The sequence below is a fragment of the Manacus vitellinus genome, unplaced genomic scaffold, assembly GCF_001715985.3.
Source record: "Manacus vitellinus isolate BGI_N305 unplaced genomic scaffold, ASM171598v3 scaffold_24_pilon, whole genome shotgun sequence".
Lineage (NCBI taxonomy): Eukaryota > Metazoa > Chordata > Aves > Passeriformes > Pipridae > Manacus > Manacus vitellinus.
The window spans coordinates 302,165-325,402 of NW_021939798.1; the positions used below are offsets into that span (position 1 = coordinate 302,165).

At 44.1% G+C, this 23,238-nt stretch overlaps 1 protein-coding gene across 1 annotated transcript in view; it reads right to left on the reverse strand.

The window, feature by feature from the left end:
* Positions 1-1,731: 1,731 nt before the first annotated feature.
* LOC103766649 (myosin-1B) overlaps positions 1,732-23,238 on the reverse strand; it is a 32,992-nt gene continuing 11,485 nt past the window's right edge. The window contains exons 18-39 of the mRNA XM_018073096.2: positions 22,374-22,497; positions 20,648-20,784; positions 19,160-19,415; positions 16,674-16,916; positions 14,911-15,087; positions 14,166-14,311; positions 13,989-14,079; positions 12,845-13,234; positions 12,626-12,752; positions 12,091-12,209; positions 11,290-11,486; positions 10,626-10,809; positions 9,546-9,711; positions 8,535-8,659; positions 6,284-6,592; positions 5,995-6,198; positions 5,775-5,900; positions 4,497-4,667; positions 2,928-3,032; positions 2,753-2,848; positions 2,206-2,340; positions 1,732-1,841 (exon numbers count right to left, since the gene is read on the reverse strand). Of these exons, the coding sequence (XP_017928585.1) occupies positions 1,827-1,841; positions 2,206-2,340; positions 2,753-2,848; positions 2,928-3,032; positions 4,497-4,667; positions 5,775-5,900; positions 5,995-6,198; positions 6,284-6,592; positions 8,535-8,659; positions 9,546-9,711; positions 10,626-10,809; positions 11,290-11,486; positions 12,091-12,209; positions 12,626-12,752; positions 12,845-13,234; positions 13,989-14,079; positions 14,166-14,311; positions 14,911-15,087; positions 16,674-16,916; positions 19,160-19,415; positions 20,648-20,784; positions 22,374-22,497 (3,643 nt within the window). The 3' untranslated portion in view covers positions 1,732-1,826. The remainder of the gene's footprint in view (positions 1,842-2,205; positions 2,341-2,752; positions 2,849-2,927; positions 3,033-4,496; positions 4,668-5,774; positions 5,901-5,994; positions 6,199-6,283; positions 6,593-8,534; positions 8,660-9,545; positions 9,712-10,625; positions 10,810-11,289; positions 11,487-12,090; positions 12,210-12,625; positions 12,753-12,844; positions 13,235-13,988; positions 14,080-14,165; positions 14,312-14,910; positions 15,088-16,673; positions 16,917-19,159; positions 19,416-20,647; positions 20,785-22,373; positions 22,498-23,238) is intronic.

Below are 23,238 nucleotides of genomic sequence, written 5' to 3' on the forward strand. Positions count from 1 at the left end.
ACCAGCACAAAGGACTCTGAATGCGAACAGGACGAATGGCCACTCAGGATGCACATGGACTACAGCCAGCAGTGATGACAGGGTATAAAACACAGGAGGATGACAGAAACTCAAATGGAACACAGTGTAGGGGAAAAACTGACGCAGATCCATACACTAGGAGAAAAGAATGACACAGAAGGAAGGGCCACTGAGTGCTGAATGTGAATGGGAGAAGACAGGAGCCTTGGCTGGGGTGACCAGTGGGTGTGGGGTGATGGTACTGGTGCCCGGAGACAGAAATGGGACCGAGAGCAGCCAGAGCCACTAGCTGTCACTTGGGCCACCCAGCTGAGCACAGCCACCCGGCACAGCCCGGCATGACCACGGCCCTGGAGCCAGCACTGGCTGTGCCTTGGCACGCTGGGCAGCAGCAGGAAGGAGCAGTCTGTGGGATCACCTGTCACAGTTCAGGAGCGTTTCAGGACACTTCACAATGAGCCCCTGGAGCTGTCGGTGTGCTTCGAACACTGTGTCCTCTCCGGGACAAGGAGGAGCACCTCAGCAAAAGCCTGTGCTGGGCACCGCGGCCAGACCATCCCCTCCCTCCCTCGTTCCGCTCCCGGGGCGGCTCCGCCCATGGGGCGGCAGCGCCGGGGCCTCACGGCGGCTCCGGGGGCGGGCGGAGGCTCGAGTCTGACCCCGCTTCGGGCGGAGCCGCCGGCTGCGACCCGGGCGGGCCCACACCCCCCTCATCCCGCACACACCCAGCACACCCCTTACCCTGCACAACCCTCACCCCACGTTCCGCACACACCCTTCACTCCGCACACTCCTCCCTCACGGCCTCGGGCCGGCGGTGCCGCAGCGCCCCCGTCGCCGCGCTCGGGCAGAGCAGTTGCTCCTGGCGGGGCTCCCGCCGCGTCCCGTCAGCCCCCGGGGCGGCTCGTGGGGGGCTCGGCCGGGCCGAGCCGCGCTTACGGCAAAGCCCTCCCCTCATCTGCGTGTCGAGCAGGTCGCCTGACTCGCACTGTATGGAGGAGATCCGCTCCGTGCCCCCTTCTCCCGCCCCTGCATGGAGCGGGTGCTCTCCACTTCCCTCCCTTCCTCAAACACACCACGGCCCGCAGCGCGTACACACACGCATAAGACACACAGACAGACACACACAGACATACAGAGACACACGAACAGGCGCACACAGACACACACAGACACACACAGACACACAGACACACAGACACACACACAGACACACACACAGACACACACACACACACAGACACACACACACACAGACACACACACACACGCGCGCGGTGTCGGGCGCTGATCCCCACTCACACCCTCCGCTCCTGCCAGATCCTCAAATACGCGCTGCCCGGAGGAGCCGCTGTCCCAGTCCCCGCAGGGTTATGCCAGGGACTGCTGCGGAGGCAGCAGGACAGAGCAGCTCAAGACCCTGGTTACAGCTTGACAGAGATCTTCTCTGTGTTTTCCCTAATTCACCGTTAGCTTCCCTCAACCAGGAGAGTCAAAACTGAGGAAAAAAACCAGGAATGGGCTCCCCATGCCCTAGTGAACCACTGGCAATCCTGCTGCATCCAGTCACAAACTCTCACTGTCCATCTTGTAGTGAATCAATACTCCTTACAGTCACCTGAGCATTACTCGGGTTTATTTTTATTTCTCACAACTTCTACTTAGGGTTGGCTAAATGTATTAGCTACACACACACCTGGTTACTTGAAGAAAGTAGTGAATTACTTGAAGAAAGTAATGGGTATCTGCTGGATACACAGAAGTCCATATCGGGAGGGAGCCTGCCACAGCTCTGGTCATGGACCTCATTTCTCTGATTTCTAAATATAAAAAAAGGAAAATAATGTAGAGGATATTGGAGCAACTGAATTATTTGTGGACTTGTTTCAGGTTTGTGGCTATTGCAAATGTACTACCATTTTCCTGATGAAGAGCTATTATCTCCCAATTCTGCTGAAAGACCTGAATTCTTAGAGGTGATCATATTTGGTCTGACTCTTGGGAGTCACCAAAAGGACTTTCAAAACACACTGGTTTTGAATAAGTGCCAGTTTTTGGCCTTGAGGTCACTCCAGTGAAAGAGTGGGAGGAATACAGCTATGGCTGCATTCAAGGTGTTTGGGCAGAGGCCTTTGTGACACTGGCTGCATAGGAATGGTCCCTTTCTGCATCTCTACAACTCACCGGGCCTTCAATGTCACGACTTTTGGCTCGTAACTTGTTAACCTGACATTCGGCAATATCAGCTCGTTCTTCGGCCTCTTCCAGCTCGTGCTGGGCCTTGCGGCATCGCGAGAGATTGACGTTTGCCTGTTCTTCCTGGAAGTCAGACAGCACTGTCGGTGACACAGACACAAATGACATTGCCTTGTTACCATTAACACCCGTGGCTGTGCCACAGAAATGTCACCTGGTTTAGCCTCACAGGTACATACCTGCATGGCCAGTACCCTGTGCATTTCTATGTAGTACCCGTTGGAGGGCAGGCAATTAGTCCTGCTCAGTTCCAGCTGGGAAAATTGGCTTGTGTGGCTCCAAAGGTGCAAGAGTTCCAAGATAATTATAGCTACGCCCACTCTGTTCTGAGCTGTCTTTATAAAATAAAGGATATTCAAAGGCAGTGGCCATTGTTGCCCTGTCAAACTGAGTATTCAATTATTTTAATGAGCTAGAGAGCCCAGACCTTTTGGAAATCTGTACCCAAGGCCACTGAAAAAAGACCTGCACTCACAGCTTCCTCAGCCTGTTTCTTGTATGCTTTCACTTTTAACTGCAGCTTGTCCACCAGGTCCTGGAGCCGGAGAATATTTTTCTTATCCTCTTCAGACTGTAGGAAGTGAAAATCATGTCAGCTTTGGAACATGGACCGAGGTCATCCACATAAGAGGGCAGAGGATTTGCAATACCTGGTAAGTGAGCTCCTTCAGCCTTCGTTCGTACTTGCGAGCTCCTTTCAGAGACTCTATTCCTCGTTTCTGCTCAGCATGAAGCTCATTTTCTAACTCATTAATCTGAAACACAGAATTATGGTGAAGATAGCAAGCTGCCGAGAATGGCTGCTGATCCTGCTGCAGAATCCTGGGAACCAGAGTTTTGCAGATGAAGGCTGCAGAGAAAGTGGCAGACAGAGCAGGGCAGATTCCCATAATTGCTTCTTGGGTCTAGACTAGCTAAAAAATGCTCACCATGCTATGTTAGTTGTGACATAGTGTATGAATCCATAGTTATTTATAAAAGGATATAGAAAGGTAAATTGTGCATACTTAGAGCATTTATAATCAGAATTAGGCTTAAATCTGTCAGAGAAGAGGAAATTGAAACAGAGAAGGGAGGATCTATCAATATTCACCAGGTAAATGGTGAAAATCTGTTTCATTTGTTATCTTTGACTCCAGCTCATCCTCATGAATAGTCCTTAACAACCTCCCAATGCTCCATCCCTCTTCTGCAATGTGTATGAGAAAAACCTGAATTCCAGTGTTTTTATTTCTGTGTGGATGTTTCCTTTCAAAGCCAAGAGCACCAAATTCCCAATCAGTTGTGCTATATTTTGAAACAGAAACAGCTGAAGAGCACAATAAGTGGGTCAGGCAAGTAGTCCACCTAGCCTAATGCTCTACTTCTGAGAGTGGCAGCAGCATATACTATTTAGGGACAGCATGGGAACCTGGCTGCTGTCTACTCCCTTCACACTTGTCCAGTTTCCGTAGCCGTTAGATTAGAAGTGTAAAGTGTGGCATATCTATGCCTGTTCCCTTAAGTATGTCTGTAAACCTGCTGATTTCTACTCCCTTTTTGAGCCTTTTACCACCTGCCTCTATAGGCTCTCATGGCAGCACATTCCAGAATTTCACTGCCTACTTTGTAAAGTACTTCCTTTTTTTTTATTTTAAACTAATCTCCAGGTGAAGATGTCCTGGTCTCTTCAAATAGCAGTCCTAGTCTTGTTTGTCAATACTCATAAGGCTTCACCCCCAGATCCTTCTTGAGCTGCAGAGAACAAAACTACACATGGTATATTTAATATAGTGGCAAGGATGCTCTCTGTCTTGTTCTCAGCACCTTTCCTAATGAAGCCCAAATTATTTTCTCTTTTAGGTCTTTGCTTCTACTGCACATTGAACAGTTTCTGAGACCTGTCTTGGATGAGACTGCAATCTCCTTCCTGTCTGGGCAGTATTTTTTAGTTCCAAGTTCATCCCCAAGTAAGTATGCTTTAAATTATTTTTCCCTAGACAAAAGTTACTGTCTATGTCCACCTTATATTTATCTGCCCCCATTTTTGCCCACTCAGTGTTTATGAGGTCATTCTCAAGTTCCTTGCCCACAGTGCAATGTTTTTCTACTCGGCGTAGCTCTCATCAAACCTGCTGGGAATACCTGGGGCTGTCCCTGTTGCCACCCTCACAAGAGGTTCCAGCAATCAAAAGCCCAGTCAGAAACTTCACCTCAGGCTACCCAAGTCTTCACCATACCCTTGCTTCTAGTTTCTGGAGTTGCTTCTTTCCACCCTTCAGAGCCAACTGCTCGGCTTCATCCAGACGGTGCTGCAGGTCCTTCACTGTCTGTTCCAGATTCCTCTTCATCCTCTCCAGGTGGGCACTGGTGTCCTGCTCCTTCTTCAGCTCTTCTGCCATCATGGCCGCCTGGTTGTAGGGCACAGTTGTGTTACAAATACGCCTCCCCATCCTGGCAGTTCTGTGTCCCTGGAAGCAAGACCCAGCTTCTCACTGGTGTGTGGCCCTGCAAGTTCTCAGTCAGGGCCCACAGCTGTGCTAAGGATCTGTCATACAAAGAGGATCATTGTTCCTCAAAGTCTAAAACCACTTCACCTTGGAGAAAGGCAGGGTTGACATAAAGAAAAAATTAATTAAGGCATGCAAATGGCTTGGTACCAAAGTTTTATTTTTTAAGTCATTGAAAATTAGGGATTTTGTGAAGTATCACCAGCTAGCACTCTGTGTCTCTGGGCTCCCAAGTGATTATGAGTGTCTGGCTATTTGGTGCCTAAATTTGCCAGAGGCAGACTACTAAGCAGTTTTTGCCAATGAAATGACCCTGAGTACCTCAAACTGCACTGAAAAGCTTGTGCCTGCTGAGATCCTCAGGACCCAGGATGGGTAGCTGTTCCCAGTGTGGCAGAGCAGAGAGGTCAGGGGGACATGCAGCACTGCAGGACTAGACACTGGTGCACCAGGACTTGATGCAATAGTGTCACTATTTTCTGTTTCATTTTCATATACCTGTCCTAGATGGTCCTAAACGTTGGTAGTTCTGATGCTGTGAAACTGTAGTCTTATTTAAATGAAACATTTATATTCTCTCTTTTTATTTCTTACATGTCTAGCATTTGTATAGAAGTGTGTATGATTTTTGTCTTAATTTCTGCTTTTCTGTACTGTGTCTAAACAGGCCTCAGTCCAAATAACTCTTTTCCTATTGCAATTTTGCCACCATCTGTTCTATCCTGTCTATTACATTTATTCTGGAAGCAAAAGTGAATGGGTTTGGGGAAGGGGAGAGGAGATGCCTCTTCAATACAGACTGCTAGCAGGACATGAGGACCATTTCTGAAGGGATGTTCTGTGGCAAGCAGTGGGGCAGGGCTGTCTGAGGTCCATGTGGGAGGAATTGTGTGTCACAGATACTTTCTGTTGAAGAATTGGTTCTCCTCCACGTGATTCATACCTTTCTAAAGTGTAAAAGTGACTATGGTAGTATAAAATGAAAGGGAGGCAAGCAAGAGGACTCACATCTGTGATCGCTTTCTTTGCTTTCTCCTCTGCATTTCTGGCTTCCTGAATGCTGTCTTCGACTTCATTCTGTAAATGAGTAATGTCCACTTCCAGTCTTTTCTTGGTGTTGAGGAGGCTTGTGTTCTGTTGGGACAGTCAGAAGACAGGTCATTCCCACCCCATTTGTGCCACTCCCATATGCCTATGGTAATCTCCTTTACTAGGAGATGCCAAATACCTGCGAGTGGAGCAGCTGCACTCGCTCACTGGCATCTGTCAGCTCCTGCTCAGAAACCTTCCGGGCTCGCTCGGTCTGCTCCATAGCAGCTCTCATCTCCTCCATTTCTGTTGTCATCAGATTGTTCCTACGCTCCACCATGGCAAGCTGCTCTTTCAGGTCATCATTCTCTCTCAAAGCATCATCTAAATGGAGCTGGGAATCCTTCGGAGGGGAAAGCACCATGAGACTGAGAGGCAAGCAGAGTGAATGGCAAAGACCTGTGGGACAGAAGCCTTGTGATCCCTACCTTGAGTTGCCCTTGCACGGCTTTAAGGTGCTTCTGTGTCTCTGCTACCTGACAGTTGGCATGCCTCAGCTGTATTTCCATGTCATTCAGATCTCCCTCCATCTTCTTTTTCAGCCTCAAAGCATCATTTCTGCTTCTGATCTCAGCATCCAGCGTGGTCTGCATAGACTCTAATACCCTCTGGTGATTCCTCTTCAGCTGTTGAATTTCCTCATCTTTCTCTGCAATCCTTCTATCAATATCTGACTTCACCTGGTTCAGCTCCAGCTGAACACGTAAGATTTTTCCCTCTTCGTGCTCTAAAGAGCCCTGTCAGGGTTGAAATATCATTTGTCTCTGCAGTGTCCATTGGTGGGAAATGCCCTTGCAGAAATGTGACTCTTTGCAGCCAGCAGGGCAGGTGTATTTGCCTTACTGTGGACCTTTAGAAAAGGCCAAGTACTGAAAAAACTGCTATCACATACTCAAGAGTCACTGTACCTCATCTGGATATTAAATGGTAATTTAGGAATAATACTCCTTAGGGAAATGCCTCCAATACCACAAGGTCTGGGCACTGAGGGCTATTTTGACACTGCAGAGATAACAAATCGTATGAAAACATAAAATAGGACAGCCAAGCCTCCTGCCAGAAGCAGCTTGCCTTCTCTTGCACCTCCATGATGAATTCTGCTTAGGGACTCTACCCTTAGTCCCATTCCAGTGACTGTGTGGGCATGTTCCCCTTCCACACAGCCTTTTCCCTCTGGTACTGGTGTCATCTAGCTTCAGCTAAAAGGAGTTAAAAGCCTAAAACTGGCTCTTTACAACCAGTGGACAGAAATAAGACATCCAGAGAACGAAACAGTTGATGTAGCCCTGGCATCCCTTTTAAGAAGAAACTCTCCAGAGATGCCTGTTTCTCCTTTTTGCTTCTAGAATCAGCCTATGGTGACTAATTCAGGATTAGATTGATGACATTTAGATGCATAAATTAGAGCAGATGGATTTCATGCCCAATACCTCTTTCTCCTACTGCCCGCCCATCTAGTGAGATCTAGAGATGTGCCAGTTGTTTTATACTTCTTTTTCTACCTAAGGGAAGTTACAGAGAAAATAAAGTGAGGCTCTTCTTAGTGGTGGACAGCAAAATGACAAAAGGCAACAGTCAACAGTTGGTACAAGGGAAATCCTGACTGCATATGAGGATAAAAGTGTTTTCCCATGAGAATGGTGTTGCACTGGAGAAGGCTGTCCAGCAATAGTATGACATATTCATCCTTAAAAATTATAAAGATCAATTACACAAGGCTTTGAGCAACCTAATGTAAATTCAAAGTGGGCCATGTTTTGACCAGGAAGTTGGACTAAAGACCTCCAGAGATCCTGTCCAACTTAAGTTAATTCTGTTTTTGAGGTATGCCGTAGGCATACCGTGGACAGCTCATGAAGTGCTCTCAAAGACATTTTGTGGAGAATCAGATGTGGTCATGCAGAAGTATAAAATGTTTTCCAAGAGACAGGCAGGGCAGATAGGGAATAGAAGGCAGAACCCAGACAAGAGGGAACTGAAGGAGCTACAATGTGACCTGGAATGGCAAAAAAAAGTAAGATTTGAAGCAATGGAGAACTGAGGGATAGCCAAAGACAGTAAGGAAGACAGAAATCATGGAATTGTGGGACCTGGCATACAGCCTGTGCCAGCAAAGCATGACAGTGTACCAGTGTACTCCAAGATTCAGCTGATCCCCAGCAACCTCTTCATGTTCATCAGAACGCATGTCCTGTGAACTGACTCCTCTTTAAACATGTTACTGACTCCCACTCATTCGAAGTGGAGGAGCTCAAGAAATATTGTCTTAATTTTCTTCAACATTCAGCTTGCTTTGAGCAGGGGGTGACATTGAGAAAACCTGAGTATTGGTTAGACCTTCTTGGAATACATCCTTGATTAATCTGACTAGAAAACAAAAATTATCAGTGTTTTGAAGTACAAATTACTTTTCTTCAGCTTTCTATGGGAGCAAATTCAAACAGATGATGTAAAATGAACTCAATTTTAGACTGGGACTGAGGTTTTTTGTGCATGGTAGTACAGCAAGGAATGCCACATTAATATGGAAGAGAAGCAGATCCTGAGCTATTTGGTCTGTCTGTGCTTTCTTGCTGCACCTTTGGGACAGTTTAAGGATATCAGGAATATAAAATATATATTTAAATTTTCCCCATTCTTGATTTCTTTGAAAGCAAGCACCTTATTGAGGACACTTACCTCTGCTTCTTCTAATGCTGCTTGTAGGTCACACTTTTCTTGCTCAATTTGCTTCTTTGCTTTCTCCAGCCCATGATTTGCTTTTCCAGACTCAGCAATCTGTTCAGTCAGATCAGAAATTTCCTCTGCAACCAGAAAACACATACTCATCTCATCTTAGATAATGTTATCAGTGGCACCTGCAATTGTTCTTTGGCAACGGGAGTGACAGAAGAGAGCTGATGTAATGGGATGAAGCAGTGAGGAGAAATCACAGAATCATGAAATCACAGAATATTCTGAGTTGGAAGGGACCTACAAGGATCGAGTCCAACTCTTCAGTGAATGGGTAGGGTATTGAACCTGTGACCTTAGAATTATTAGCTCCAAGATTTAACCAACCGAGCTAATTGCACACTTCTCTCATGTGCAATCTTTATTTCTGATAACCTGCTCAGTGTGCAATTTGAACACAGTTCAGTGTGCAGTTTGAAAATGAGAGGGACCAACTGGAATGAGCTCAGAAAATAATGTCAACTTCCTCTGGGTAGTGAAATTACATCTCCAGAGACAGTCCCCAGTGACCATTCAGCTCACAAAAAGGATCTGAGTTGTATTTCCTTTGTATAGTTTGCTTATTAAATGCCAATCCCCTGTGCCACAGCTGCATAAACCTCCAATAATCAGGAGACAGATAACAGCCCTCCAGATTTTTTCTAGTGGCAGTGACTGACTGAAGTAATCTGAAAAAACTTAGAATCATCATAATTTCTGTCTATTCAGTTAATTTGGTCCCTATCCATGTGTGGGATCATGACGGTGTGAAGGAGGAGGAAGTAGGATGCTGTAATGAGCTGTAGGCATGTGTTTGCAGGTGACTTTATGATCAACTGAACAAGAAAGAAACTTGCTACCTTTATGGAAAATTATAAGGAACAAAACCTTGGGAAGAGGCAGAGTTCTGGTAGTCCAGAGATGTGGAAGCACCTTAGGGCTCATGGTGAATTCCTGGTGACAGATATCTGAACTTACGCTGGAGGTTCTTGTTCTCTCGTCTGACAGTCTCAGCCTGGTCAAGCATTTCTTCATAGGCATTCTTCATCCGAAAAATCTCAGTGCTGAGAGAGCGAGACTCCTTCTGGGCAGCTTCCAGCTCAGCCTGACTCTCCTGGTACTTCTGCTTCCATTCAGCCACGACCTGGAGTAACAGAAGCATAAGAATGACCTGTTCTGCAACACTCCTGTCTCTGCACCTTTACAAGAACTCAAGAGGCATGACCTATCTTGCAGTCTTTGGCTTTAGACTGTTCTCTGCCTGTGACAATCAACTCACTGTGATACATACTCTGGCTGTTTTGGTGGAATCTACTTAAATGTGCCTCTTCATCCAGCACTAGTGCATGCCCCAGACTCTCAGGCAGGAGTTTGATGGGACACCAGACTGGACACTGTGGTTGGTCTGAATAAGGATGTGTGAGCCTTTGTATTACTGCAGGAGCCAGTGGTCCTGTACTCAGGAGAAGACTCCAACAAGAAAGGCTGGAGTCTACTGGTTCTCTCCTGAGTTTGATACCATGGCTCTGTAAGACATCCTTTTTAGTACAGTCACTTAATTCTCTCACACAAGGCTAGACCAAGGCACAGGGGTATGCAACATCCGTAACTTGGTCCAACAGTGTAGATTCTTTTAAATATTAGTAAAGGCAATGCAGGCTGGAACATTACATGACTGAAGCTCTGCCTCACCCAAATACAAGGCTGGCAGACTAGCACCAGGCAAAAGTCAGGGCTTGATAGCTGACGTGTGAGTACTTGCTCAGTCTGCTTGACCAAAGACTACATATGGATCCTGCCAGTCTCCCTTGCAAAGATTTCATGCTTTCAAAAAGCTATCAGAAGGCTACTTCATCATTTGTTGCAGTCATCTGGGTTTACTTACACAGTGACTTTATCTTTACCATATGTCATATTATGTGGTCCTTACCATAACTTTGCTTTGGGTAAGATGCAATTTATCTTACTGTTAGTGTAGAACTTTGATAATTTCAGAATTTGTCCTGGCCTATCAAATATCTAATGATGTTCAGATCTGGCATGGTCTTTTGAATGAACCTTGTCAAAATTCTTCTGCTTTTTATCAAATGCTGCACAGACTGCATTTGACCTCTCCAGGTCAATCATCAGGTCATCCACTTCCCCCTGCAGCCTCTGCTTTGTCTTCTCCAGTGAAGCACACTTTGCATTGACAGCCTCAATCTGTTCCTCTGAGTCCTGCAGGCGCTGGGCCAGCATCTTCCTGCAGAACGAGAAAATCACCACTGAGAAAAGGAAAATTCTGACCTCAGAAAATGGACATGAAAGGCATTGGAAATGGGAGAGCAACATAGAACGCTGTGGTGCTAAGAGCCTGGGGTGACACAGCACTCTGGAGTGGTGCATAGGAAGGGAGAAAACGTACCCAAGTACATACTGTACCAATGTGGAGAGGGACCAGAAATACACTTTCGATATTGGCAGTGTAAAGAATGTGATTTTTCAACTACTATGGTTAGTTCAATAGTTAATGCATTGGAATTCTCTTATGTAGACACTCTTGAGCCTCGACCTCTACTCCTCCCTTAAATGTCTACTCACTCTGCTTTTCACTCCTAATACATTACAAAGCACACTGCTCTACATATTCCCACTACAGGTGTATTCTGTATTTCCTTCAGTTATACTCATTTATACTTAAATATCCTTCTACTTGTTCCAGGCCATCCCACTCCCCACGTACTTGGCCTCCTCGAGCTCCTCCGTGCGCTGAATCGCGTCCGTCTCGTATTTGGTTCTCCACTGGGCCACTTCGCTGTTGGCCTTGGACAGGGCGCGCTGCAGCTCCCCCTTGGCTTCCTGCTCCTCCTCATATTGTTCCCGGAGCAAGTCACAGTCGTGGCGAGCAGACTGCAGGGCGTGGGCCAGGGCGTTCTTGGCCTTGATAGTTAAAATGATACAAATTGTCAAAACGCTAACAATGTGTGACTGCATTTTTTTTACTACAGTTTGATCAAAGCTTCGCTTCATATCTCCCTGCTACAGTTGCTAGAGCAACAGAAGGAACAACATGAATAGCATTAGGGACTCTGTGTTTCAAACTTGATGCTATTAAACAAGGTCAGATGCTTGTCCATCTTTTCCTGGGACACCACCTCTCAAACATATCTGCACCAAATGCTTCAGGAAAAGATAGAATAAATCCAGCGACAGATAAGGTGAAAGCACTCCTGCTCTATTTCCTTTTTTTGGCTGCTGCTGTTTGCTTTGCCTCAAGGATTTTCCAGTAGCAGTAAGGCAGGCACACAGAGCTGATTTTATTCACTTCTCTCATGTTTTTGAACTTCAGAAGTCTTGATGAGAAGGACTTAAACTTTCTTCCTTATTTAATTTCTGATGTCTCTTCTCTATATTATACCACAAGGCACAGTTCAAAATTTTCACTGTTCTGATGTCACCACCTTTCTCTGAGGAGAAATCTAATTTGTTTTTTTAGTGCATTTATTTATTTTACAAGTTGTCAGTCCAAATGAAAGCAAGTCACCTTATTTTCTTCCTCTAGTTGCCTCTTCAGCTCTTCAATCTGCTGAGTGAAAGCATGTTTGCCTCGAGTCAACTGAGAAATCAAGGACTCCTTCTCCTCCAGTTGCCGAGTAAGTTCACCTAACGAGAAAAAGTTGATTTTTTTAGACAGAGATATGAGACATAAAACAAATGAATGAGAGCAGCTAGCCGTGTGGAAAGTGATTACAAGATATAATGTGGTAAATTGAAGGGTTAGAAGCAATATCATTCCCACCGATAGGAGAATCTGTCAAAGAGAAATGCTGTGCTGGCATCAGAGGAAAGAAGATAAACTGATCACAAACTCACACATTCATTTTGATTGACAGTTCTTCTTTTGGTTTGGTTTTATGTTTCCTTGGGTGGCATTTGTATGACTGCCACCAGGAGGAAATTCTACATTGTGAGTTTTGTTCAGATCACTGAGTAATGAACATGTTACAAAATACACAGGCATTCAGGCAGCATATTTAAGTACTTGACACGGGAGTATTACATCTCATCAGGGGACATACCATTCTCAGTCTGTAGGCGTGTTTTCTGTGTGTTCAGATCATTAATTAGTCGCACATGTTCGTCATCTTTTGTTCTGACTTCACTGAACTGGTCTTCGAGAGCTCGGCACATCTTTTCCAGATTGCTCTGTGAAGAGACAGAAAGCATCTCCTTCAGCTCATCCAGTTGTTCAGAACAACAATGGTAATGATGAGAAACATTTCTTCCCGTGCAGCAACCTTGGCTTTGGAGACAGACTCCACGTTACTGGCCAAGTCATCAATCTCCATCTTGAGCTCGCTCTTCTCCTTCTCCAGCTTCTGCTTGACGCGCTGCAGGTTGTCGATCTGCTCCCCCAGCTCAGCTGTGCTGTCCGCGTGCTTCTTGCGCAGGGCGGCAGCCGTGGCTTCGTGCTGCAGCGTGGCCTCTTCGAGGTCCCGGCGCATCTTCTGGAATTCTGCCTCCCGCTTCTTGTTCATCTCCACCTGAGCTGCCGTCGCCCCTCCTGCTTCTTCCAGGCGCTCGCTGATCTCCTCCAGCTCCCTGGACAGGTCAGCCCGATGCTTCTCTGCTTTAGCGCGAGAGGTTCGCTCGGCCTCGATTTCCTCCTCCAGTTCCTCAATACGGGCCTGAGAGAGTTAATTGGTTAAAAGAGGACTTCTGAATAAACAGATTTGAAATTATTATTAAGGAATAAAGAGCAAACATTCACATCCATTTATAGAAGCGTAGAAAGAAAAGCACCATTAGAAACTTCACTGAATTGGGTCCTAGGACATGCAATATTCAGCTTTGGAACAACAGTGAATGTAAAATCTGATACTTCATTTTATGTTACAGCTCAGAATGGATTTATTGTTTTGTGAAGAAATTAGAATTGCACTTTTCTGAAGAAATAGATGTGGTGTCACTGGAAAATGTAAACCAATGCAAATTTCTTGAAAATTTTCCAAAGGGCAAGCCAGAACAAAACAGTGTCCCTTCTCCATCAGCAAACAGGATGGAAGAGACTTTGAGATGAGCAGTCATGGCATAATAGCACTGAAGAGAGCTGTCTTCTGGCTCTGCATTTAGAAGGTGATCTTTGTCCTGATCATGACACATTATGTCACAATCTGTTGTTTCCTTAGAAAAGCCATTCTCAGTGGCATTTTTAAAGCCTATAACAGTCTTCACCTAAAACATTTCCTACCTATTTATGTATGATTAGAGGCCAGAGTCACTGTAAAAGTGCCCTGAGATGGGAACAGCACACAGAGTCCATATTAATGGTTATTCATTTGAGAGAAAATATTTTTGTAGAATGGTGTAAGAATAAATATCAATTAATTCTAAGAAACTTGTTCTTGCTATTAGAAGTATTAATAACTCTTTAGACTTTACCTGAAGCTCCTTAATTTTCTTTTGCAGCTGAGAACTTTGAGCCTGTTCATCTTCAATTTTACTTTGCAACTGGCTAATTTCAAAATCTTTTCTGTTAAAGAACAAGAGGGCAAATGCAATACAGTTAAGATAAAACCTGAATTTCAGAATTCAGAGCATAAGAAGTCAGTGCAATACTTTTTTAGCCTGTCATCCATCTGTTGCTTGTCATTTTCCAGATCCATGACGGAATCCTGAAACATTTTCAGATCACCCTCCAGTTTTCTCTTTGCTCTCTCAAGGTCCATTCGCAGTTTCTTCTCTTGTTCCAGAGATGCTTCAAGCTAAAACACATATAATATACTTTGAAACACATAAATTTTACTTTGAAAGTAACTATTCTTGTTTTAATAATCTAACTAAGTTGGAAATCGATGCATAGAGAAAACAATCAGATTATCTCCACCTGTGCTACACTCTCATTGTGAGATCAGAGCTGCCATGGTGATTTGATTTCAGTCATTGAGCTGTCCACAGCTTGGCTGTGCACAGTAGAAATAAAAGTTTTTTAAAAAAACAGAAATTAAAATTTTCCAGTGGCTGCAGTCTCTAGCATACAGACCGCTAAATATGGACGAATTCCCAGTATTCATAACTTCCTGGAGTATATGCACACACAAATAACTGTGTAGCAACTTTCAAACTGTCACAGGTGTCCTGCTCCAGCTAATGGTTTAAATCAGGTTACAGAAGTCTACAATGCTGAAATGCCCAGTGATGAACATGAAAAATGTACTGCATTCTACAATTCCCTGTTAATTAGCTGAAATTATTAGAGCTGGCTCAATTACTTTAGGTGTTGCTTATACTCCCAATTACAGATTTCTAGTCTCTTCTAATATGTTAGAGCATCTATATACAGGAGTTGAAAACTTTTACTTACATCATCTACTTGCTGCTCCAGTTTGGTCTTGGCTTTGGTGAGTGTGCTGATTTTGTCTTCCTCAACTTGCAAGTCATCCAGCGTCTGCTGGTGGGCTTCCTGCAAGGCCTTTTTCTCCTTAGTGAGTTTAGAAATATTTTCATCCAGAGTTGCCATCTCTTCAGTAAGATTCTTAACCTGTCAGACAGCCAGCATCCATACTATGAAGGGATGCCTTGAGAAATGGCACACCAAGAACACAGTGAGTGCATCCTTGCAAGCTCTTGCATGAATGTAGTCAACTCTCCACAGTATGTTTATATTGATTGTGATGAGGGCAGCAGCAAGTGTCATGCCTGAGGGTCTGACCTCTCTGGTTCTGCTTGTAGGAATTCTTGCTTTAGTTATTTTTGACTCCCAGCCCTATCCTACTGAATTCTGTAGTGGAACATGTTCTGGATCTTCACTTGCCTCTGAAAGCATTTCCCACTGGGATTTACAAAAGCCCTCTGAATTGCTCTTGCTCAAGAAATGTCTCTCCTGCATGTGATATTTTGCTATGAAAACAGCTGTAAATTCTCAGCAAGTCAGGTTCTTTAAAAAGATATGATCAAGTGGCAAACATAACCAAAGATATGTTAAGTTTTCTGTAAAACTGAAAGAAACACAATGACGTGACAAAAACCCTTATGCCTGTGGAACAAGCAATCACATGTTTAGGGGAGGGGCTTCTAACTGGGCTTTGCTAGCTTTATCTTGGAAATTCCTTGTACTTCAATAGAGCCTTGCATATCAGCAACCTTATCTCAAATGCATCAGGTCTGTGCATTAGCCTGCCTAATCCTTGCTTCCCATTTGTCACATTTGAATGGGAAAGCCTGACAGTAAAGATAAGGAAAATCCATGCTGCTAAGTGTGGAAATGGCCCTGATATCCTATAGGACACTCCCTCATCCTAATACACACCACTAGCTAGATTTTCTCTAGGCATTAGTGTAGCAATGTTCAACACATCTGTAATTGCAAACAAGATCTGGTATTGATCTCAGTAATGGCAGTGGAGGGAACTCAACATTGTAGCTACAGCTCTGCCATCATTGTTTCTACAGCAGGGCAGAACACTGTCCCCACACACATGGACTTTTGAATTCTAACATATATAACTCAATTCTGTTTCTTCATATTGATTGTAGAGATGTACATGTGCATTTCCTGGGAGATAAGTGAGTTAATGACCACTTGATATAGACCGTCCTTGCTACACTGACAGTATGAACACCACAAATCAGGAAGGACTCTCGTTGTATCATCAGGTCAATGGAAGGGAAGGATATCCTAGCTGAAACCTGGTCTTCTTAAATACATCATAAGAAAACATTTAACATCTGCAAAATCAGTTCTTGTGCATGTGAGAAAGAACCAGCATAGCTGTTCTATGCTGAGTTGCTCACAAGCATTGTAGTCCTCCATTATGCACAGGAGACACAAATATACTGATTCCTTAAGACTGCAAATAGGCAAATATGAAAATTCTCTATAAAGCACCATAACAACCTCTTAACTCTTTTTGAACTGTCACAGAAAATACATTGTTCCTAAGAAAAAATTAAAATTTTAACAGAAAAAATTCTGGCAGCTGATTTAGTGAGAATACCTCTCACCCATGCCTTGGGCGCATCTCACTTCTGTTCAGAACACTTAAGAATGACTGCAACTTTCCACAAAACTGACAACTGTCTGTGAAAACTGTCTGGGGAAGAATAATTCCCCAATTTCTCTGTCACCTTATTCTCTGTTGCATGCTTCTCCTTTTCCACTTTGGCCAGAGTCATTTCAAGATCATCAATATCTTTCTTCAGCTCGGAGCACTCATCTTCAAGTTTCCTCTTCTTTGCTGTCAGTTCAGCATTTGTCTCCTCTTCATCTTCCAATCTTTCATTCAGTTCTTTAATTTTAGCTTCCAGCTGGATTTTACTTTTAATGAGTCCTTCACATCTCTCTTCAGCATCAGCTAGATTTTCACTCTCCTGTCAGAACATATTGAATGCTCATTATATTTATCATAACAATGACAAAAGGCAACAAGTTCAAGTTCCATATCCACAAAATTGATTGCACAAGTCAGGGCAGTAATGCCTGTGATTCAATCATGAGGAAATTATCCTGTTCAGCCATGGCTAGGAAAGAGGAGTATAATCCCATGGTAGAGACACTTCCTTTTAGCTGGTCAAATAGTTTGACTACAATATCATACAATAGACTCACAGGGTTCAGTCGTAACAAGGAGCTTGCAAGGAATTAGTAAGATAAATAGGTGGACAGAAAACTGGAATACTACCATCATGGAACCATCGTCTTAGATGTGGATTTGTATAACATACAGCATTCAAAGTCAACTTTCATAGAACAGTAGATGAGTCTGTCTTTAATAAGCTCCTTTAACTCTAATGATATGTCAGACTGTCTTTCCCCAGTTTATTCACATGAGCCTAATCTGGTTCCCATCATTCTTTAATCTCTCAGCCAAGATGGGTCAAGCTCAACCTAGATTGTAGCCTGCAACTTTCACTATAGCTAACATTTTGTGACACATGATTAACAGATAAAATTTTGTCTAAATTAATGCTACTTTGATGTATTCTAGGCAGAATACGAGGACAGGTATCTGCTGTCTCCTAGGACGACAGAGGGCACCTGCAGCAAGGTCACAGATGATATCAAGTTGTGTGGGAGTGTTGAGCTGCTGGAGGGCAGGAAGGCTCTGCAGAGGGATCTTGACAGGGTGGATCGAGGGGCCAAGGCGTGAGCTTCAACAAGGCCGAGTGCCCGGTCCTGTTCTTGGGTCACAACAACCCCACAGAGTGCTCCAGGCTAGGGGCAGAGGGGCTGGAAAGCTGGAAAAGGACCTGAAGGTGTTAGTGACAGGAGCTTAACGTGAGCCCAGGTGTGCCCAGATGGGTATGAAGGCCAGGAGCACCTGGCTTGTGTCAGCAATAGCGTGGCCAACAGGACCAGGGCAGTGACTGACCCCTGTGCTGGCACTGCTGAGGCATCTCAGATCCTGGGGTCAGTTTTGAGCCTCTCACGACAAGAAAGGCATTGAGGGGCTGGAGCATGTCCAGAGAAGGGAATAGAGCTAGGAAAGGGTCTGGAGCACCAGGAGCAGCTGAGGGGGCTCAACCTGAGGAAAAGGAGGCTCAGGGTGGACCTTATTTCTCTCTCCAGCTCCCTGATAGGAGAGGGGAGCCAGGGAGGGTTGGGCTCTGCTCCTAAGTGACAGGACAAGAGGAAACAAGCCTCAAGTTGCGCCAGGGAAGGTTCAGACTGGATCTTAGGAAGAATTTCTTCAATGGGGTGGTCAGCATTGGGACAGACTGCCCAGGGAAGTGGTAGAATCACCATTTCTGGAGGTGTTCAAAACTTGTGTGGATGTGACACTGAGGGACATGGTTTAGGGTTGAACATGGCAGTGCTGGACTTACTATTGATGGACTTATTTGATGATCTTACAGGTCTTTTCCAACCTCAACAATTCTATGAATTAAGGTGTTAAATTGAAGTCCCAAATGCTTGTAAACTGGGTGGGTTTGGGAGAACAGAGCACTGAGTACCAGGAAAGGTACAAAGAAACTCAGAAAACTCAGTGAGGTTAAGTTCTGAAGAAGGATTCAGATAATGAATCTGATGTTTAGCAGATACAGGTAAAAGCTTTGACATGTGAAACAATATAGGACTCTTGCTGAAACTCAACTGATTCAAAAGCACATGACAACAAGTGACAGGTCCACTTGCACCAGACTGCCTTTGGCCTTGGTATTACCTATTAGAACCTGACATGTGCAATTTCAGTCTCTGTCAAGCAGTATTCCAGAGAAAAGCAGTTTGCACAGATTCAGTCCTGCCTTTGACAGAAAAGCACCCCTGTCCTGGCTCCATGTTTAATGATCAGCAGATGTGGAAACAGCATATATTTCATCCAGAATCAGACACCACTGTGAGAATCACATTGTATATACTGTGGGACGTCTGATTCTTCCACTGGTGATTGCTTAATGGTAAAGTAGGTTTATCTAGGAGTCCAGTTGGAACTTCCTGTAACTGGTGTTAATTTATGTGCTTTGTGCTCACTTTGCTTAGATGTAAGTGAAAAGACCAGATACAAAGCATTGTTCCTTTTACATGTCTATTTATGAAGGACAATGGAAAAGGGAAGGGAAAGAGCAGCAGAGTAAGAGGAAATGGGGTGAATCTGAAAATGGAAGTTACTCACAGACTGGACCTGAAGCTGTAGATCATTTTTCTCTTGCAACAGGGTCACCATTTTTTCCTCCAGTTCTTTCCTTTTTGCCTCAGACTTTGCAAGCTCCTCCTTGGTTTTCTCAAACTCCTCCTTCATGTTGGCCATCTCCTTCTCAGACTCTGCACTCTTCAGCAAGGGCTTGATCTTGAAGTACAGCTTCATCCAGGGCCAGTGTTTGACATTCATGAATGCACGAATGTTGTACTGAATGATGTAAATGGATTCTCTGAAAACACATGAAAACAGTTCATGAGAGTGTGAGACTTTAACTGGAAACATACTCTCATTATTTACCACAAAGACTTTTCTTCGTCACCTCCCTCGCTTTTATTAAAGAGTCATTTCTAGGCCCTTACTGCAGAATGGCTGGTTTGGTAACTTGAATGACAACTATGTCATGATACATGAAGGAGAAATACTCCAAAACAGACAAACTTCTCTGGCATATTGGCTGGCAGTCTCTGAGACTTTCCTCAGTCTTAAGGAAAATGCAAGTGCTCAGGTATATACCAGAGTGAAAACTGAATCCTTGAAGTACTCCTGCTGAGATTACAAATCTAGCAGTTTCTGTCAATTGTAGAAACAGTAGCTTGATGCTTTTGGGGTTACTCAAAATAGCAAATGTCATATTAGAAATTATTAACAGAAACTGAAAAAAAGAAATTTTTTAATGGTATTGAATGCAAAAAGATGTTGATGCTCAAAGTTCAAAGGGAGATTTGACAAATCCTTGCAGGGAAATTCAGTAAGTTATTGAAATCTTAGAAACTATGTGTGGCTCAAGAAACATCTGAGCTAAATATATGCTGCACAGTATTACAAATAAAAGCAGCTGGTTGGCAGAGCATCCTGTACATTTACGCAAGCCTTGCTCCCCCTAAAGCTTTCACTTGTCGACAACATTTGAGAAAGTTTGCTTGACTTGCCTAGTGCTGCCGCTCCTGCACTCTAAATTTTGCATGTGGAATAGCTGAAAGTATGGAATTGAAAGGATGAAGTACCTTCTCTGTACAAGGTAGAATTGTTCATCTTAGATGATGGAGACAGGAAAGGAAATTAAAGAAAAGTAGAGCAGAGTGGTTGTATGTCATTCCTTACAAAACCAATGTGATCCAGTGAAATGATGAGACAACATGTTCAAATCAGACAAACCTTAGCCCTTGTTCAGTTGTCTGTTTCTGTCACAGGGTTCTTTAAATGTTGAAAACAGTAAGTGCATTTCTGGAGAAAAGGTTTCTAGTTAAATACTAAGTATCATGGTCCAGCTGCATGATCTAATTGCTAAACAGCCACTGCTAGAATTTGTGAGGCTGTTGTGAGGAAGCTGTTAGTTTATAATTGCTTTGTTCCCACTTTCTAAGGTTCTTCTCCAATGACAGTTTTTTGTCTGAGACCATACACTGCATTGATGGACCCTTGGTCTGACACAGTATGATCGTTAGTGTTTTCTTATATTACCTTCTTGAATTCATCTTTTTAAATTCAATTCTCATGAGGTACCCTCTGCACATAGCTTGTGTGTGAGTGATCAGGCTCACGAGCTTCTCATCTCTCATCTCTTCTAGGAGTCCCAGAAGACCTGCCTTGAAAAACACCTATAACATAAAAGAGAGTCAAATAGTTTGAGGCTTAGGTGGATACGTGGCTATTGACAGCTGATGCAGGGTAGTACAAGTCAGTTTTGGAAAAGTAAAGGTTTAACAGCTGGAGAAATTTTGTGTCAGTATTCAAATCCTCAGTGTTCCTGTGATTCATGACAAATCGCTCTGTATGATCTAATCACATTATTGCAGTGTTGTTTAGTGGCTGCTCCAGTGTAAGTCATGAAGATCTAGCTCATCAATAGTTATTAAATTAAAGAGTCAACTTTCAACTTAGTACTATATCCTACTCTGTCTCTTTGCTGTACTCCACCCTTCTCTGTCAGGCTTAAGATTTGGTCTGTAACTTTCTTAGAACTGGCTTGAGAAGCATACATGGTGATGCCATCTAGAGGGATCTGGACAAGCTCAAGCAGTGGCCTATGGGAATTTCATGCAGTCTAACAAGACCACCTGCTGGTGCTGCACTGGGGTTGGAGCAACCCCCGGGATCAATCCAGGCTGGGGGATGAACAGATGGAGCCCAGCCCTGGGAGAAGGACTTGGGGGTGCTGGGGGGAGAGAGGCTGGACATGGCCCAGCCCAGAAACCCTCCATGCCCTGGGCTGATCCCGCAGTGTGGGCAGCAGGGGAGGGGGGGATTCTGCCCCTCTGCCCCTCAGGTGAGACCCCCCTGCAGAGCTGCTCCAGCCCTGGGGAACAGCACAAGAAGGACATCGACTTTTGGAGTGAGGCCAGAGGAGACACTGAGATGATCAGAGGGGTGGAACACCTCTGCTTTGAGGAAAGGTTCACAGAATTGGGTAACCTAATTGTGGCCTTCCAGGACCTGAAAGGAGCCTACAAAAAAGATAGAGAAGGACTTTTTACAAGGGCCTGGAGTGACAGGACAAGGGGGGAATGGCTTCAAACTGAAAAAGAGTAGCTTTAGAGTCGATATTAGGAAGAAATTCTTTCCTCTGAGCATGATGAAACACTGACACAGGTTCCCAAGGGAAGCTGTGGCTGCCCCTTCCCTGGAAGTGTTTGAGGCCAGGTTGGACAGGGCTTGGAGCAACCTGGTCTAGTGGAAGGTGTCCCTGCCCATGGCAGAGGGGATGGAACCAGATGACCTTTAAGGTCCCTTCCAACCCAAACCATTCTATGATTCTGTGTGTGTTTAGTAGCGGAGGTGGTTGGGTTTGTGTCCAGAGATAGCACTGCCTTGGTTGTGCTGACGAGAGAATCAGTGTCTCACCTAACACTGCTTTGGATATGGAAGATAGACTTTGTGTACCTAAATCCCCTGAAAAATAGGACTGTCCAAACTTGTCTGAGCCTGTCTAACATGCACTGATATAAATGTGTTCAACTGGCAGGGGAAAATCTAGTTGCAGCCATGCTGGATCATTCTGGTAGTGTGTTTCCGAGGGCTGGCATTACTGCCTCTCACACAGGAACCAGACAGGTTTTCTGTACTCCTTCTTGCTAGTGGTGTACTTTGTTTATAATCATCATGAAGGCTGGTTTTGTATTCAATAAATACTTTCAACAAACAAAATATTTTGCCATTAATTATACCTACTCTTCAACAAGGGCTTTACCTTGGTGTGGCCAAATTTATATTGGTTGTGGTCAACATCAATGGAGGAAAGAAGCTTTTCTGAAGCCTTTTTGCTGTCAATGAATTGGCCTTCTGGAATGGCTGAGGCATTAAGGATCCTGTACCTATAATGAGAAAGGTTGCAAGAATTGGTTGCAAACGGGGTGAGGAAAATAGGATTCATTGTATAGCATGAAATATATGGAAACTGAGCTATCTCAAAGCAGCTGAATATGTCATCTGAAATCTAGACCGTGTTTGCTGGCTAAACAGAACGTGATGAAAAGGGGACACATCTATAGAGGAATCTGTTGGGTGTGTATGCTGTTACATATAAAATTAAGGCACATACTTAAAAGTGTCTGCAGATCCAATTAGGAAGAAATTAGTGAGAACTAGTCAACCTCTTCTCAACTTGTTTTATTAATCAGAGGAATGCTACTCAAATTAGAGTTGAAGATGAATTAAAATTACTGACAAAAATCAACTATATTGCAAAGAGAATGCAGATTTGCACATCTCACAGCCTCTACAGTTGTACCAATGAATCCTTGAGTGGACTGAAAATGACACAGTATTGTTTTCTAAATGCTAACAGCAGTCTTAGCATTTTGCAAGGTAACTTAATGATTAAGGTAATCCTGTGTCATAGACAGGACCACCTAATCCTTTTAAAGGGGTTTCTCAGATACATCAGTATGGATTTGTGACTGTACATGGGAGCACTTATTCTCAAGTCTACCTTGAAAAAATATGTAAAATCACGACAAGGATAATAGTGCGGTGAGTTTATTCTCCATTTTAGGCTTCCATTGTCATTCCTAAAGTACTTTGTCATTCTGGACCACAGCCATTATGGATAGATT